General features: G+C 55.9%; 1 protein-coding gene across 5 annotated transcripts in view; it reads left to right on the forward strand.

Moving 5' to 3' along the window:
* Positions 1 to 15,480, forward strand: part of PFKFB4 (6-phosphofructo-2-kinase/fructose-2,6-biphosphatase 4) — a 31,287-nt gene extending 15,807 nt beyond the window's left edge. For 3 of the 5 annotated variants that reach the window (XM_008260608.5, XM_002713376.6, XM_051851655.3), the window contains 7 exons: positions 2,074 to 2,281; positions 3,247 to 3,393; positions 11,611 to 11,715; positions 13,031 to 13,160; positions 13,248 to 13,310; positions 13,937 to 14,001; positions 15,116 to 15,480. In XM_008260608.5, coding sequence (XP_008258830.1) covers positions 2,074 to 2,281; positions 3,247 to 3,393; positions 11,611 to 11,715; positions 13,031 to 13,160; positions 13,248 to 13,310; positions 13,937 to 14,001; positions 15,116 to 15,175 — 778 coding nt within the window. In that variant the 3' untranslated portion in view covers positions 15,176 to 15,480. Of the gene's footprint in view, positions 1 to 1,764; positions 1,787 to 2,073; positions 2,282 to 3,246; positions 3,394 to 11,610; positions 11,716 to 13,030; positions 13,161 to 13,247; positions 13,311 to 13,936; positions 14,002 to 15,115 lie in introns of all 5 variants that reach the window. The other 2 variants (XR_016214846.1, XM_089306316.1) reach the window with 1 other exon arrangement.
* The last annotated feature ends 1,354 nt before the right edge of the window (positions 15,481 to 16,834 follow it).

Raw genomic sequence — 16,834 nt, forward strand, 5'->3', positions numbered from 1 at the left:
TTGGCTTCTGTGCAGAGGTCTTCCCACAAGACATTTGCAAACTGACATACGTTTCTTTATTTTTTCATCTTTTTTTTTTTTTTTTTTTTTTTGACAGGCAGAGTGGACAGTGAGAGGGAGACAGAGAGAAAGGTCTTCCTTTGCCATTGGTTCACCCCTCAATGGCTGCTTCGGCCAGCGCACTGCGCTGATCCGATGGCAGGAGCCAGGTGCTCCTCCTGGTCTCCCATGTGGGTGCAGGACCCAAGCACTTGGGCCATCCTCCACTGCACTCCTGGGCCACAGCAGAGAGCTGGACTAGAAGAGGGGCAACCGGGACAGAATCTGGCGCCCCAGCTGGGACTAGAACCCAGTGTGCCGGCGCCACAGGTGGAGGATTAGCCTATTGAGCCGTGGCACCGGCCATTTTTTCATCTTTTAAAAAATATTTTATCTTTTTGAAGCAGAGTTACAGCAAGAGAGAGAAAGAGAGAGAGAGAGAGAGAGGTCTTCCATCTGCTGGTTTACTCCCCAAATGGCCACAACAGCCAGGGCCAGACTGAAGCCAGGAGCCAGGAGTTTCCTCTGGGTCTCCCACCCCAAGGACTTGGGCCATCTTCTGCTGCTTTCCCAGGCCATTAGCAGAGAGCTGGATCAGAAGTGGATAGCTGGTTCTTAAACAGGTGCCCATATAGGATGCCAGCATCACAAGTGGTGGCTTTGCCTGCTAAGCCACAGCGCCGGCCCCATATGCATTTCTCTAAATGTTCAGCCTGGTTTTTGGGAAGAGGGAGAGCAGGCAGTGGCTGGGTCTTGCTACCTCCACTTGTCTCCCTCTGGAATGGAAGAGCAATCAGATGCTGGGTGGTCAGGGGTCTGTCGGCCCCTAAGGAGGGTTCAGCTGAGGGCCCATCACCAGGGGTTGGCACCTGTAAAGGGTGGGAAGGGGGACATTTTGTTTAGGCTTGAAGGGTGGGCGTTCCTTTGACAGTTACTCAGCTCTGCGATGTGGTGCAAAGGAAACATAATAATTAAATCAGTCAGCAGGGCTGTCTTCCAATAAAACTTTATACAAGCAGCCTGCGGGCTGGCTTTGACCTGCTGGCCATGGTTTGCCAACTCCCGTCTCAGCATAAATGGGGCAATGGTTAAGCAAATAACAGCGTAGCCCTTGGCAGACGTTACACAGCCGTGGTAATTCATGATACGGAGAGACTGGGGCGAGCGTGTAGTACAGCGTGGAGTGCTGGGCGGGAATGCAGCCTTGCGCCTGGTCGTCCATGATCCTGGAGCAGTAGGCGATGCTCGGGACCAAGGAAACCAGCAGCTGGGGAGGGATGGCTCAGGGGGACTCCCAGAAGTGGGTGAAAAACAGAATTAACAGATAAGCTGATTTTCATACAAAATGTTTGCAAACCCCTAACTGAGGTCCCCCTCAGTGCAGAAATGAGAGGATCCAGAGCGTGTCAGGGTTGACCGGAGCCACCCCTGCACTGCGACACACACCCACAGGCTCTCCAGCGTTGCCGAGAAGGTGGCGGGCGGGGATGGTAGTGGCGGCTGCCCGGCACCTCCTCCTCCGCTTCCTGTTCTGGCCCCAGCTGCCGGGCTGGGGTGTGGCAACGACTTGGCATATACAGATGACCTGGACCAGGTTCCAGGGCCAGGGAGTCCTGGGGAAGAAGAGCCCAGGTCCGTAGTGAGCTGATGAGGTGGGGAAGGGGCAGGAGTGTTTGCTGCTTCCGGGGCCACCCTGGGGAAATCTGTCTCTTGATTCCCTTGCAGACAGTGCGGTGAGAGCTCTGAGGTAGGTGAGAGGGGGCCTGGGGCCACACGAGGGTCAGGAAGTCACGACTGACCCCCACCTGGGCAGCATGATGAGTGCTGAGCACGTCTCACCGGCTTTGTCTGTGTCACACACGTTGTGTTGTTCCTGCCTCACTCCCAGCACTCTCTCCCCGGCTGCCAGTCCTGCGTGCTGTGGGCTCACACCAGGTGATGCAAGGCCTTGCAGCTGGCTCCTGGGGCGGGCGGGCCAGGCGTGCCCCTGAGGGCCTGGGCCGCATTCACAGACCTCTCCTTCTCTCTGGAAAGGGACCTGTCCTACATCAAGATCATGGACGTGGGGCAGAGCTACGTGGTGAACCGCGTGGCTGACCACATCCAGAGCCGAATCGTGTATTACCTCATGAACATCCACGTGACCCCGCGCTCCATCTACCTCTGCCGGCATGGGGAAAGCGAGCTCAACCTCAAGGGCCGGATTGGTGGGGACCCGGGGCTGTCCCCCCGTGGCAGGGAGGTCAGTTGTCTGTGCACTGGTGGCTGGGTATGTGTACTCATGTGTGTGTGTTGGGACCAGGCTCCCAGTCTTACAGCTCTGTGCAATCTGGGTAGATGATCTTCACGCAGTCTAGAATGTTCACACCCTGTAGGGAAGGTCTCCCTGTAAGCTGTCACCAGCAGAGCCCTTTCTTGGAGAGCCGTGCCGCCCCTGAAGGGGACTGAGTCTGCACTGTGTGGCTGGTGGCTCTCTCACAGTCCAAGGAAGGGAGCTGTGGGCAGGTTGTGTGGCCAGGGCACATGGTTTGAGGTGGGGTCACCTGATGAATCCTCACTTGGCCTGCACGCAGGGTCTGGGGGGTCTGCACAAGGATGGCACTGTGGTACAGTGGGTAACCCCCCTGCCTGGGATACCAGCATCCCATTGGGTGCTGGTTTGTGCCTCAGCTGCTCCACTTCCAGTCCAGCTTCCTGCTGATGGCCTGGGAAAGCAGTGGAAGATGACTCGAGTGTTTGGGCCCCTGCCACCCACATGGGAGACCCAGATGAACCTCCTGGCTCCTGGCTTTGGCCTGGCCCAGCGTGGCCCTTTGTGGCCATCTGGGGAATGAGCCAGCAGGTAGAAGATCCTCTCTCTGGCTCTCTCACTCTCTCTAACTCTGTTTTTGATTTTTTGTTTTGTTTTGTTTTAAGATTTCTTTATTTGAAAGGCAGAGTTAGAGAGAGTGAGAGACAGAAAGAGTTCTTCCATCACTGTTCTACTCCCCAGGTGGCCACAGTGGTCATGGCTGTGCCAGGCCGGAGCCAGGAGCCTGAAGCTTCCTCTGGGTCTCCGCATAGGTGCAGGAGCTCAGGCACTTGGGCCACCCTCTGCTGCTCTCCCAGGCACACAGCAGGCAACTGGACCGGAAGTAGAGCAGCTGGGTCTCAAACTGGCACCCATGTTGAACCTGTGGGTCTGAGCTTGCCTGTGCTGTGTTCCAGTTTGCTAAGAGCCTGGCCCAGTTCATCAGTGATCAGAACATCAAGGACCTGAAGGTGTGGACAAGCCAGATGAAGAGAACGATCCAGACAGCTGAGGCGCTGGGTGTGCCCTACGAGCAGTGGAAGGTCCTCAACGAGATTGATGCGGTAATTCCTGTTCTGCTGCCCCCCCCCCCCGCCCCCTACCCCGAGTCGGGGCCCAGCTGTGCTCACCTGCCGTGACGGTGCCGAGGGCCGCAGAACACTTCCTCCAGAATTTATTTATTTCCTTCCTTCCTTCCTTCCTTCCTTCCTTCCTTCCTTCCTTCCTTTCCTCTCGTCCTCTTTCTTTTTAAAAATTTTATAGACAGAAAGAGAAAGACCTCTCATTACTGGTCCACTCCTCAGAAGTTCACAATGGCCAGGGTTTGGTTGGGGTCAGACCTGGGACCAGGAACTCAACCTAGATTTCCCACATGGGTGGCAGGAACCCAACTGCTGGAGCCATCAGCTTTGCCTCCTTGGGTCAGGAGCCAGAGCCAGGCACTCTGATATGGGACACAGGTCTCTCTCTCTCTCTTTAACATTTATTTGTTTTATTTGACAGGCAGAGTTAGAGAGATCTTCCCTCTGGTGGTTCACTCCCCAAATGGCCTCAATGGCTGGAGCTGGGCCAGGTTGAAGCCAAGAGCTTTATCCGAGTCTCCCACATGTGTACAAGAGCCCAGAGACTTGGACCTTCTGCTGCTTTCCCAGGTGCATTAGCAGGGAGCTGGATGGGAAGTGCAGCAGGGACTAAACTGGCACCCATAAGGGGTGTAGACATCGCAGGCTGTGGCTTTACCCACTACGAAATGGCACCAACCCTGGCACACGGGTGTCTTAGCTGCTGGGGTAAACGCTCCCCCTGTCTTTTTCATTTAGCTACTTAGACCACCCTGTTCTGACAGAGGCCTTCAATCTAATCTTTTTCCAGTTAGCTTATTACTAACCGAATATGTGTCCTTTGTTTGTTATTTATTCTACTTTCCTTCCCGTGAGGTTCTTAGCATGTATGATGTGTGTCTGTGTCATGTCCACCAGCAGTCTCCTGTCTTAATTAGGTAGTCGACCGTGGTTCTGAGCATCTGGATGTCTCGTGAGCTTTTGCCCCTTTTCCCCCTGCCTGTTAGATTGTCTCGCTTTCTCTTGTTGATTTTTAAGAGTTCTTTTTTTTAATGATAAAAGATTTATTTGTTGGTTGGTTGGTTGGTTGGTTTGAAAAACAGAATGAGAGAGAGACAGAGGTCTTGTGTCGCGTGTAACCGTGAGAGCTTTTATGCACTGAAGCCGGAGCCGGGGATCCATCTGGGTCTCCCACATGGCTGACGCGGGCCCAGGTCCTTGAGCCATCGTCTGCTGCCTCCCAGGATGCACATTAGCAGGAAGCTGGAGGGAAGGCAGAAGCAGAACTCAACCCCACGTGCACTTGGGGCTGTGCCACAACGCGTGCCCCGATTTTTAAGAGTTCATTATGAATTTGGGGTCTGATGCATTTCTGGTGATTTTTAATTGAGTGTGGACATTTTGTGTGAGCCTTTGTGAGGCTCTGAGGCTCTGGCTAACGTCGCCTCTCTCAGGAGCGTTTCCTTCTGCTGTGGGACATGGGGTCGGGATCACCCTCATCCAGGGAGCTGCTGCAGAGCCGGGCTCTGGTGCTTGCGGCGCCTCCTTGGTTGTCAGGTCACTCCTGCTCCAGGCTTCTGGCGGAAACCCACGACTGCTGGCAGCTCTGCCAAGCCCTTGCCTGCCTGGGCCTCTTTCCTGCTCAGCTTCTGGAAACAGAAATGCTGTGCACTGGGCTCACCGTGGGGCTCCCTGTGCCCAGAGGTCCCGGCTCCCAAGTCCTCTTTCCCTCTCTGCTCCATGATGTGTCTACCAGATTCAGGCGTTTGTTGGCACAGCTGTTCTGGCTGCTCTTACTGTCACCATTGGAAACACTGCCTGCAGCAGGAGTCTGGGAAGGGATCAGAGGTGGATCCTGGGGAGAACCTGGTTGGTGTTGACTGTCAGGCCCACGGTGCTGAGAATGGCTGTTGGGGCCAGGCAGGGGCAGCCTGGAGAAGGTGCTAGTGGGGGGCTTGCCACGGCCTGGTAGGGTGCTGACACCTAGTGGGGGGCTTGCCGCGGCCTGGTAGGGTGCTGACACCTGGCACTTGGGTGGTGACAGAGAGAGAAGAGCGGGTGGATTTGAGCACTGTTTATGTGTATTTTCTCTGGGTATTGTTGGTTCACAGAAAACCCACAGCCAGCTTCTTCTGCCCTAGTGGCTTTTCCGTCTGTTCTCTTGGATTCTCTTGAGGCGCTGCCTTCTGAGATCAGGATCGTCCAGGTGTGGCCTTGCCGGTCATGTACCTTGTGTTTTATTATCATTTATTACTCTTGCATTGACAAGAATACTTTATTGATGGGCAAATCTAATGTCCTTGTTTTTTTTTTTTTTCTCTTGTTTCTTTTAAATAAGATTTAGTTCATTTATTTGAAAGGCAGAGTTACAGGGTGGGGTAGGGAATAGCAAGATCTTTTATCTGCTGGTTCATTCCTCAAATGGCTGCAATAGCCAGGGTTGGCCAGCCTGAAGCCAGGAGCCAGGAGTTTCATCTCGTCTCCCAGGTGGGTGGCAGGGCCCCAAGCATTTGGGCCACCATCCACTGCTTTCCCAGGGGTATTAGCAGGGAACTGGTTTGGAGGTAGAACAGCCAGTGCTCAAACGAGCCCCCATATGGGATACCAGCGCTACAGGTGGTGGCTTACCCCTAAACGCCACCTCACCTCCGGCCTGGTCTTAGTTTAATGGGCTTGCCCCTCAGGCTCCCGTCCTTTTGGAATGGTGAGCGTTGGCCTATCACGTTCCTGTTTTGTTTTTTAAACTTTATTTATTTAAAGATTTACTTATTTATTTATTTGAAAGGCAGAGTTACAGAGAGGCAGAGGCAGAGAAAGAGAGAGAGAGATCCTCTGTCTGCTAGTTCACTGCCCAGGTGGCTGCAACAACTAGAGCTGCACCAATCCAAAGCCAGAAGCCATGAGCTTTTTCCAGGTCTCCCATGCAGGTGCAGGGGCCATCTTCCACTGCTATCCCAGGCCATAGCAGAGAGCTGGATCAGAAGTGGAGCACCTGGGTCTAGAGCCAGCACCCATATGCGATGCTGGCACTGCAGGTGGTGGCTTTACCCGCTAGACCACAGCACCGGCCCCTAAACTGTATTATAGAAAATGTAAATTAAGTTTCTAGGCCGGCGCCGCGGCTCACTAGGCTAATCCTCCGCCTAGCGGCGCCGGCACACCGGGTTCTAGTCCCGGTCGGGGCACCGGATTCTGTCCCGGTTGCCCCTCTTCCAGGCCAGCTCTCTGCTGTGGCCAGGGAGTGCAGTGGAGGATGGCCCAAGTGCTTGGGCCCTGCACCCGCATGGGAGACCAGGAGAAGTACCTGGCTCCTGCCTTTGGATCAGCGCGGTGCGCCGGCCACGGCGGCCATTGGAGGGTGAACCAACGGCAAAGGAAGACCTTTCTCTCTGTCTCTCTCTCTCACTGTCCACTCTGCCTGTCAAAAATAAAAAAAAAAAAAAAAAATAAAAAAAAAATGTAAATTATATATAAAAATAAGGAGACTATTATCGTGAATCCCCATGTACCCAATACCAGCCTTAGCAATGTTCAACGTGCGGCCTGCATCAGCTCTTCCATGCTTATACCCAACCGGGTTATTTTAAAGCAAGTTTAAACGTGATGAAACCCCGGCTCCAGATTCTACCATCAGCCTTTTCCCATTCACTCTCCATCGCTGAGTCATATTAGCATTGTCTGCAAAGTAACCCACTTGCTTGGGGAGTGGGGCCACGGGTGTTTAGATGAATGCGATTACCTGTGTGTTGGTAATATTTTGGACAGGAGTGGGTGTGTGGGTTCATCATAGTGTTGTCTCTGCTTTTCTGTGTGGCTCAAAGCTCCCGTAAGAAAAATTGCATATGTATAGCTCATTCAGCTGCTTTCATCATATCGTTCAAATTTTGTGTCCTTAATTTTCTTCCGCTTGATCATCATCAATCAACAGCTGGATGTTAGAGGACACTCCATGCTTAAGATTTTCTTTGTTTTTCTTGCATTTCTAGCTATTGCATTGCATATTTTATTCTTTTGTTTTTTTAACATATTTCGATGCTTTGTTATGAAGTAATCAAAAGCTCATGACTTAGGAATTTGTGAGACATAAAAGGAAACAGATGGCCACTGCAATTAGGTTAATGCAATGAAGGTTTATGAAGGGACTGTTTACAAATATGTGGGCAGGGTGCAGGCAACCAGAGAGCTCCTGCCCTTTGTTGACCCTGGGACTGGAGCCAGGAGCCAGGGGATGCAGCCTCCTGGGGGGGTGGGGTGGCAGCATGGAAGGGGTAACCTGATGGGGCGGGACCTTGGGGAGGACTGAGGCCTGAGAGCAGCTCTGCAGGGGGAGCCCAGGAGTGAAACTCTGAACCATGCTCTCCTCCTTCTCTGGGCCTCCCGCCAGGTTCCCCGTGACCCAGTCCAGCCAGAAGTTATGGGCCAAGGGAGCCTTGTGGGTGTAGTCCACAGCGGTCACCCAGGAGAGAGCAGGGGGCAGGGGAGAGGGATCTGGAAGCCCCAGTGAGGTGGAATAGCAAAGCCTTAGCTCTTGCAAGCTGCTGTTCTGGGGCTGGGTATTTGACCGAGCAGTTAAGCCGCCCACTGGGACACCTTCACCCCGTATCAGGGTGCCTGAGTTCAAGTCCTAGCCTGCTTCTAAGATTCCAGCTTCCTAATAACATGTACCCTGGGAGACAGCAGGCGATGACCCATGTAGTTGGGTTCCTGCCACTGAATGGGAGACTTGGATGAGTTCCTGGTTCCTGGCTTGGCTCAACCCCAGCCATTGCTGGCACTTGGAGAGTAACTGGGGGTTGGGAACGCTGTCTCTCTGTCAAATAAATAAAGAAGTAAATAAGGAAAGTTTTCTAAATAGATGCTGCTCCATTGTCTTCTGGGTGGCATTGTTGCTATAGGAAGCATTCCCAGCTCTGTGCTGTACATACTGTATCTATGATACATCTTTTTCTCTGATGACTTTTAATATTTTTTCTCTTTTTTTAGATTTATTTATTAATTTGAGAGGTAGAGTTACAGAGGAAGGGAGGGAGAGAGAGAGGTCTTCCATCCACTGGTTCACTCTCCAGATGGCCACAACAACCAGAGCTGGGCTGATCCGAAGTCAGGAGCCAGGTCTCCCATGTGGTTGCAAGGGTCCAAAGACTTGGGCCATCTTCCACTGCTTTCCCAGGCCATGGCAGAGAGCTAAATTGGGAGTGGAGCAGCTGGGACTTGAACCCATGCTCTTATGAGATGCTGGCACTGCAGACAGAGGCTTAGGCTGCTACACCACAGCGCTGCCGGCCCCTAATATTTTCTCTTTTATCACTGATTTTCAGCAATTTGATTATAATGTGCCTTGGTATGGTTCTCTTTGTTTATCCTGCTTGGGGGTTCATTAAAATTCTTAGATTTCTGGGTCTCTAAAATCTGAACATTTTTGACATTATTTCTTCCTATATTTTCTGTCACTCTTTCTCCCACTCTGGACTCCTGGACTCGCGCTGTACAAATATTAGTTTCTCCACATCCTTGCCAACACTGTTATTTTCTGTTTTGTTGTTGTTGTTTTTTTGACAGGCAGAGTTAGATAGTGAGAGAGAGAGACAGAGAAAGGTCTTCCTCCCGTTGGTTCACCCCCCAAATGGCCACCATGGCTGGAGCTGCGTCGATCTGAAGCCAGGAGCCAGGTGCTTCTCCTGCTCTCCCATGCAGGTGCAGGGCCCAAGCACTTGGGCCATCCTCCACTGCCTTCCCGGGCCACAGCAGAGAGCTGGCCTGGAAGAGGAGAACCAGGACAGAATCTGGCGCCCCAACCGGGACTAGAACCCAGTGTGCCAGCACCGCAGGTAGAGGATTAGCCTAGTGAGCCGCAGTGCCGGCTTATTTTCTGGTTTTTTGTTTTGTTTTGTTTTGTTTTGTTTTTTTTTAATAGTGGCCCCTACTGGATGTGAGGTAGCACCTCACTGTGATTTTGATTTGCCTTCTCTGCCTTTTATCCACACTTTTGTTTTATTTCTTCCCTTTTATTTTTAAACTTTTTGTATCATTTTCTTTCTTTTTTAAGAGGAGTTATTTATTTGAGAGATAGGTATAAAAAGAGTCAGAGAGACAGACAGACAGAGAGGGCTCCTATCTGCTGGCTCACTCCTCAGATGCCTCCAACAGTCAAGGCTGAGCTGGTGCCAAAGCCGGGAATTGAACCCAGGTCCTCCGCTATGTGATGCAACTGTCTTGTTTGTCTGTTTAAGATTGACTGTTTATTTGACAGGCAGAATGACAGACTTAGAGGGAGATACTAAGAAAGAAATCTTCCAACTGCTTTTTCACACTCCTGATGGCCACAGGGTCAGATCTGGGCCAGGCAAAGGCCAGGAGCCTGGAACTCTACCCAGGTCTCTTACATGGATGTGGGGCCCAACCCCCCGGGCCGTCCTCTGCTGTCCTCTTAGGGGCACCAGCAGGGAGTTGGATCAGAAGCAGAGCAGCCGGGACCCGAACCAGCATTCTGACGTAAGATGCTGGCATCACAGGTGGTGGCTTAACCTGCTGTGCACAGAACCTGCCCAGAATATAAGCCGCTTAGCTGCTAGGCTAAGTGTCTATTCTTTTGTTACTTTCTTTATGTGAAAGGAGTATTTTTTGTTTTGTTTTTTTTTGTTTGTTTAGCCTAACCTAAGAGCGGTTTTCACTGAGGGATCTAAAACGACGCACATTTATTCTGTTAATATCGCCTGATCGTGTTTTCAGTATCCTACAGTTTTTATTTCAGTTTTTCTGAGTAGACGCTGTCTGCTGTGATTTGGAAGGTAGACAGTGAGGCCTGGCAGAAGCGCCTCTAGTTCGCTGGTGCTGCTGTGAGCCCTCCGCTCACGAGGATAGCCGTGTTTGCTCAGACACCGGGAGCTTTCTCTGCCATCCCGCCACGCTCTTCACCTCCTCTGGGGCCTTCGCCGGGTCGCGTTTCCTTCCCGCGTCTCTACCGCAGCCTCCAGTTGGCATTCGCAGCTCCCGGGGAGTAGGTCTTCAGTGTACCTCCCTGGGGGACACAGTTCAACCCGCAGCAGGTAGTGGCTGCCTTCCTAGGAATTTTCCCCTTTCCCCTAGGTTATTTAGCTTGTTGGAATGTAGCTGTCTGTAGTGGTAGGCCCTGGCAATCTGCCTTGTTTCTGGAAGGCTGGCAGTACTGCCTCCTCTTTTTATTGGGGGCTTTTTCTCCCCTCAGTCAGTCTAGCTAAAATAGGTTTGTATTTATGGAGCTTTTCAAAGAATCATATATATATATATTCATATGTACATATATATACACACATACTCACACACATGTATATATACATATGTTGGAGAGGGAGAGGAAGAGGGAGGGGGAGGGGGGCACACACACACATATAGCACATATATACATGTGTGTGCTTCCTGGGCACATTAGCAGGAAGCTGGATCAGAAGCCGAGCAGGCAGGACCTGGCCCGCACTCTGATGCAGGATGTGGGCGTCCCAAGCAGCAGCCTAACCCACAGTGCCCCAGTGCCCGCCCCTGGTGGCACTCACAGCTGTAACTTTGCATCTTTGTCTTTCTTAGACAGTTTTGCCCCTAAGGCCTTGTAGGAAAAGCCTGGGACAAAGGCTGAGGGCGTTTTCCTGTCTCCCTCCCTGGGTGTGGCTGCCCTGTGCGTGTCTTGGCCTGAACTCATAAGTTCAGGCATTCCTGGGCTCCTGGGCGGAGGAATGAACTCGGAGGCCAAGGGGAGCGGTGTGGGACGCTGCTCAGGCCGTGCTGTGGGGCGGGGTGGTCGTGGCTCATGACGTTCCAGCCCCGCTTGCTTTGGGCCTCCCTGGGCCTTTAGTGCCCAGTGCGAGTGTTAAGTATTCTTCTCTATCCTTGTAGTGGCATCTGTAGAAGGTGCCGTGAGTGTGCGTGTGTGTGTGTGTGTGTACGTGTGTCCCAAATGGCACAGTGATGTCCTGCTGTATACTTTACACAATTGTCTGTACTCAGAAACAGGGTTTCCCCAGCACAGGAAGAAAGTCCTGTGGGGGCACGGACTGTTGAACTTGCTTTTACAAACACGGGGCTGCCCAGGGCTCAGTGTGCCCCAGGGCCTGCTCTCCTCCTGGTTTCTAAGCTCCAGGCATCACCCAGGAAATGCCCCATAAGCCTGGTCTCCACTTGCTGCTGCCCTGAACAAGGCCAGCCTCCGTGCCTGGCACCAGAGCTGTGATGACCGAGTGTGTCCCCTAGGGTGTCTGTGAGGAGATGACCTACGAGGAAATTCAAGATCATTATCCACTGGAGTTCGCCCTGCGGGACCAGGACAAGTACCGGTACCGGTACCCCAAGGGGGAGGTAGGTGGGACCGGGGGCTGCCTGTCTCCCGAGTGCACTCTGTGGCTGCGGGTCTGTGGGGGCCCTGCAGGGGCTGTGTGGGCAGCGGAGGGGGCCTGGCCTCGGCAGGGCCTGCTGGGGGCGTGCTCCCCCTCTGCTGCCCAGCTGTGCGGCCCAGGCCTCTGCCCCTCCCTGGGTGGAGAGAGGATGTGACGCACAGGGCAGGCACCTGGCGTGCACCCAGCAGATCCTACTCCTCATTCCCTTCCCACGGTGGAGGGTTAGGAAGGGCAGGGCCTGAGCCGAGTCTGGCTCGTGGGGTCCAGCTCTCCAGGGATCCCGTGGGTAGTTTCTGTTCCCCTGCGTCCGCAGGCTGGCCCCTTCACAGGGAGCTGTCGGCGCTTTCTAGGGCACCCTAGGAGTCAGCATGAGACCCAGGTCTCTGAGCCCCGTCCTCCTGGACGCGTCCCCCATCATAGAGCGACCCTGTCCTCCCTGCCACTCCAGGCACTGACCCCACCTCTGGTTCCAGACCCAAGGGGACCTTCCGCAGAGGGCCCGTGGCACCCACATGCAGTCTGCCCTTGTCACCTACCCTTGCGCAGGCTCCCTGCTCAGCCCAGGCCCCAGGTCAAACACTTTGGTCACCTTTGACCCTGCATCTCTGCCTTCTTCCACGTGCTCTGGGGAGTGGCCATATTAAAATGCCCCCAAGGTGCACGTGTGCGCACTCATACACACACATACACAGACCTGGAAGCACCCCCACCCAGATGTACACACACATACACAGACCTGGAAGCACCCCCACCCAGACGCCGGGCTCACAGCCCCCACACCGGCCCATCCCGGGGGATCATGTAGCTCTGGGCGGCACTGTTGCCTGCACCGGAGCTGAGACCAGCCCAGATAGCGGAGAGCCGGCAGCTGGGTGCTCTAGCTTGAGAACGCAGGGAGAACACGGGTCAGAAAGTGACGGTTTCCGAAAGACCTGATCTGGGCTTTCCCCGGCGCCACCAGGGCCAGCAGTCCCTGCAGGCCTCGCTTTGCAGCCAGAGCAGGCAGGAATCGGGCAGACTCAGCCTGAGCGCCTGAGGACCTGGCTGTGTGCAGGGGTTGAAATCCCCAGAGCTCCGGCCAAGGCCTCAGGCTCCCCCACCACACACCCGCAGCTTCCTGCTTCAGCCTGGTGTCTCACTGCTGCAGTCCTGTTGGAGCAGCTGCCCACCCTGTGCTTAGCCTGCCAGAATGGGGAGGGGGCCAGGAGCGGGACGGTGGCCTTCCTCCCCACCCCGGCAGCCAGGCCTGAGGGACCGCCCCCTGCTTGCCCTTGCAGTCCTATGAGGACCTGGTGCAGCGACTGGAGCCTGTCATCATGGAGCTGGAGCGGCAGGAGAACGTGTTGGTCATCTGCCACCAGGCCGTGATGCGCTGCCTCCTGGCCTACTTCCTGGACAAGGCGGCAGGTGCAGGCCTGGCCCTGGGGCAGGGCTGGGGGGAGGGACTGTCACTGAGCACCCCTGGCATGCCAGCCTCCCCCTCTGTGTCCACAGAACAGCTGCCCTACCTCAAATGCCCGCTGCACACAGTCCTGAAGCTGACCCCCGTGGCTTACGGTAAGGAAACCTCCCGCACTCTGGCCTTCCATTGCCATGGCCTTGGCTCTTTGTGGGATCTTGTTGTTTTCTGAAAATCCCATAAAGAATCCATCCCCCGACACACACATACACGCACACACACACACCTTCCCAATTTGCAGGTGTGTCGTCAACACAGCTGTGGCTCAGGGAACCTCCCCGGCATCCTTCCTTGACCATGGCCCACCTGGGAGAGGGGCTTCTCCCCAAAACCCATGCAGCACTCAACAGGGCCGGGGTTGTAGAACATTCCAGATGTTGCTGCCCGCCCGAGACCCCTGGGTCAGCCCTCCCCTGCATCACAGGTGCTCTAGGGAGAGGGACTGAAGCTCCGTGGCAGCCAATGGACCCACCGGGTGTCCCATTGCACAGAGCCTTGTGTGGCCCAGTGGGGTGTGGGGCACTGGGGTCCCGACGATTGGGAGCGGCCCCTGCCGGCTTGTGGCTGCTGCAGCCGCTCATGGCCGCGGGGTGAGGAGCTGCCTGGGAGCCTCCCGATATCTTGCATGGGGCTTCACAGAGCTGGCTGTGAGGGAGGGGGAAGGACTCCATCCAGTGACGCCCAGCCACTCGTGAGAAGCTCACCCGCCTGTCCCCTTTGGCAGGCTGTAAAGTGGAGTCCATATTCCTGAATGTGGCGGCTGTGAACACGCACCGGGACAGGCCTCAGGTAGCAGGGTCACTGCTGGGGTGCTGGGCGGGTTCCTGGGGTGCCCACACACCGTGTCTGTGGGGCCAGGCCCAGCAGGGGCACTGCCAGAGGGAGCTGTGGCCCCTGGTATGGGCTGGGTCAGGTGCTTCCCAAAATCAGGTGCCCCGGGGGTGGGGAAGTCCCCTGGGCCAGCAGCCCAGGAAGCACCTGAGCTTGGGTGTGGCTGGCTGCACAGCAGCCCCAGCCCAGCGGTCTGGGCCCACGAGGCTGCGAATGGCTGGAGGCTGCAGGGGCGGGCAGGGCTCCTTCCCTGGCCTCCCAGCTCTAGGCCTCTTGAACACCTTTTCTGACCCGGGCAGCTTTAAGGACTAGGACAGGACCGTGTGTTAGGGCCCTGCACTGGGCAGCCACCATCTTCCAGAAGAGCAGTCCTCTCAGTGCCCTTGTGGTGACTGTTCCACAGGGCAAGGCAGGGCTTCCCACGAGAGCCCCGGTTCCCAGAGGCCACTGCTCCGAGAAGGCTCCTGGGGCGCAGTCATACCTGGTGCCCTCCACGATGGGCTACAGCCAACACCGTCCCCTGACGCCTAGAGCCAGGGAGGAGACCCCTGGGAGCTGAGCCCCTTCGCTGCCCCTGCTGCTGAGGGTGCAAGCCTAAGCCCGGCCCTCCCGTGCTGGGGGAGCCCTGGCCGGGACACACACCCTGCCTTTGTCCTGTTGTCCAAGTTTTTTTTTTTTTTTTTTTTTTTTTTTTTAAGATCATTTATTTATTTAAGAGGTAGAGTTACAAATAGAGAGAGGGAGAGAGATCTTCCATCCACTGGTTCACTCCCTAAACGGCTACAACAGCCAGGGCTGAGCCAATCCAAAGCCAGGAGCCAGGAGCTTCCTCTGGGTCTCCCACGTGGGTGCAGGGGCCCAAGGACTTGGGCCATCCTCCACTGTTTCCCCAGGCCATAGCAGAGAGCTGGACTGGAAGTGGAGCAGCCAGGACGTGAACCGGTGCTCATATGGGATGCTGGCACTGCAGGTGGAGGCTTAGCCCACCCACTATGTCACAGTGCCGACCCCTGTGCAAGGTCTTGACCCTGTACCCTGAGGGTCAGCGCTGTCTGTCTTTATTGTTGTGCAGAATGTGGACATCTCGAGGCCTCCGGAGGAAGCCCTCGTCACAGTTCCCGCTCACCAGTGACGGCCTTGTCTGCTGTGACCCCTGGGCAGGCGTGGATCTCTGCACACGAGCATTCCAGACGCCCTCAGTCTGTGTGACACCGTGCAGGAACATTCTCGAAACCAGGCATGGCTGGTGGCCCCCAGAGCCCCCACCAGCCTGCCTCCTTGTTGACAGCGACACAGCAGGCCGGGCACCGACCTGCCGCTCTGCGTGTGTGCAGGCTGGGCTGGCGGGCCTGCGCCGGCCCTCGGTCACAGCCCCTAGCTGTCGTTGTTCACCGTGTGGCTTTGTGACTTGTGAAACCCTCAAATGTGAAACAGAAAGTGCTCGCCGGGAAGTCGCTGCTGTGGCCTGGCGGCCTGGAGTGGCGCTGGTGGCCTGGCTGGGTCTCTGCTGTCCTCCGTATGGCCACTTCCTGTGCCAGAGGTCATCACGGGACCCCGAGCTGCCGCTGCTGCAGGTGCGAGAGAGGGACGGCCCCCTGGGAGCTGCAGGGTGGCAGCCAAGGCAGAGCCTCTGGGGCAGCATGGCCAGGCCCCAGTGTCCATGTCGCTCACATGTGTGGGCGCTCATGGAAGCAGTGTGCTGGCTCCTGCATGCTGTGATGACAAAAACCTGCGGGAGGAGGCCACGGCTCACCCCTTCCCTGTGCATGTACTGGTGGCCCTGGCCGCCCCTCCCCGCCGCTCACGGTGAGATGGGGCAGTTGTACGCATTCCCTTCATGGTACCCACACCCAAGTGCTCAAGGGAGAGGCCGCCCCATCTCCCCTTCCCGGCTGTGCACATGGGCATCCGGGGGGAGGCGGCCTCCCACCTGCGGCCACCTGTGTGCACGCGGGAATGTGTGCAGCTGGGTCGGGGAGCCTGCTGTGGTCTGTAAGACCTGCCCTGGGCTTTGTCCACCTCTCCCTAAGGGGCTGAGGCAGCGGAGAGGACGGGAACGGAGGCAGCCCGCATGGAGGGAGCGTTTTCCCAGTCCCGTCACAGTTGTTCACTTGGGTGCTGTGCGCCTGGTGACAATGGCCTTGGCAAGTCTGGCCTCTGTGGTGCCTCTGGGTCCAGGCCCCGGGGCCTGTGCCCATTTGATAGCTGGCAACCAGACCGGCTGGCTGTTAAGGGCCTGGGCCAGAAAGTGTGTGGATTTGAAGCCGGGGGCTCTGCTCTCCCCACTGGTGGGCCGCGGTGAGGCCAGGCTGGCTTTGTACACAGAGCCTGGCCCCAGAGCTCTCTGCAGGTGCCACCTCCCCGAGAAGTCAGCGTCCTTGGCCACGCCTGGCGGTCGCCTCTGTGGAGGTGACAGCAGCTATGAGGGCTGCAGGTGGAGCAAAGTCTGCTGCGTGGCCGGGCGGGAGCCCCCTGTGGGACTCGTCTCCTGTCGGAGCCCCCTGCCCTCAGGCCGGGCCCGAGGCCCCACTGCTGCCTCTGGGACATGAAAGCGGGACCTCAGCTCTGTGTCCCTCGAAGTTCTGGGACTTTGGTCACCTGGACACACCCCATAACGGGTCCCTTCGGTCAGCAGCAGGGGGTACCCACGTGGGTGTCCCCTGAGGCGAGCCCACCGAGGCCCCGTGTGTGCAGAGGGAAGGCAGGCGCTGCTGGACTCCTGCGTTACCAGGGCTGGGACAGGGCAGAGGGAGGTCTGGGGTCAGGACAAGGTGCAGCCCCCTCCCCAGCT

Source organism: Oryctolagus cuniculus, chromosome 10 (assembly GCF_051225735.1).
Source record: "Oryctolagus cuniculus isolate XC-2025 breed Fujian yellow rabbit chromosome 10, ASM5122573v1, whole genome shotgun sequence".
NCBI lineage: Eukaryota > Metazoa > Chordata > Mammalia > Lagomorpha > Leporidae > Oryctolagus > Oryctolagus cuniculus.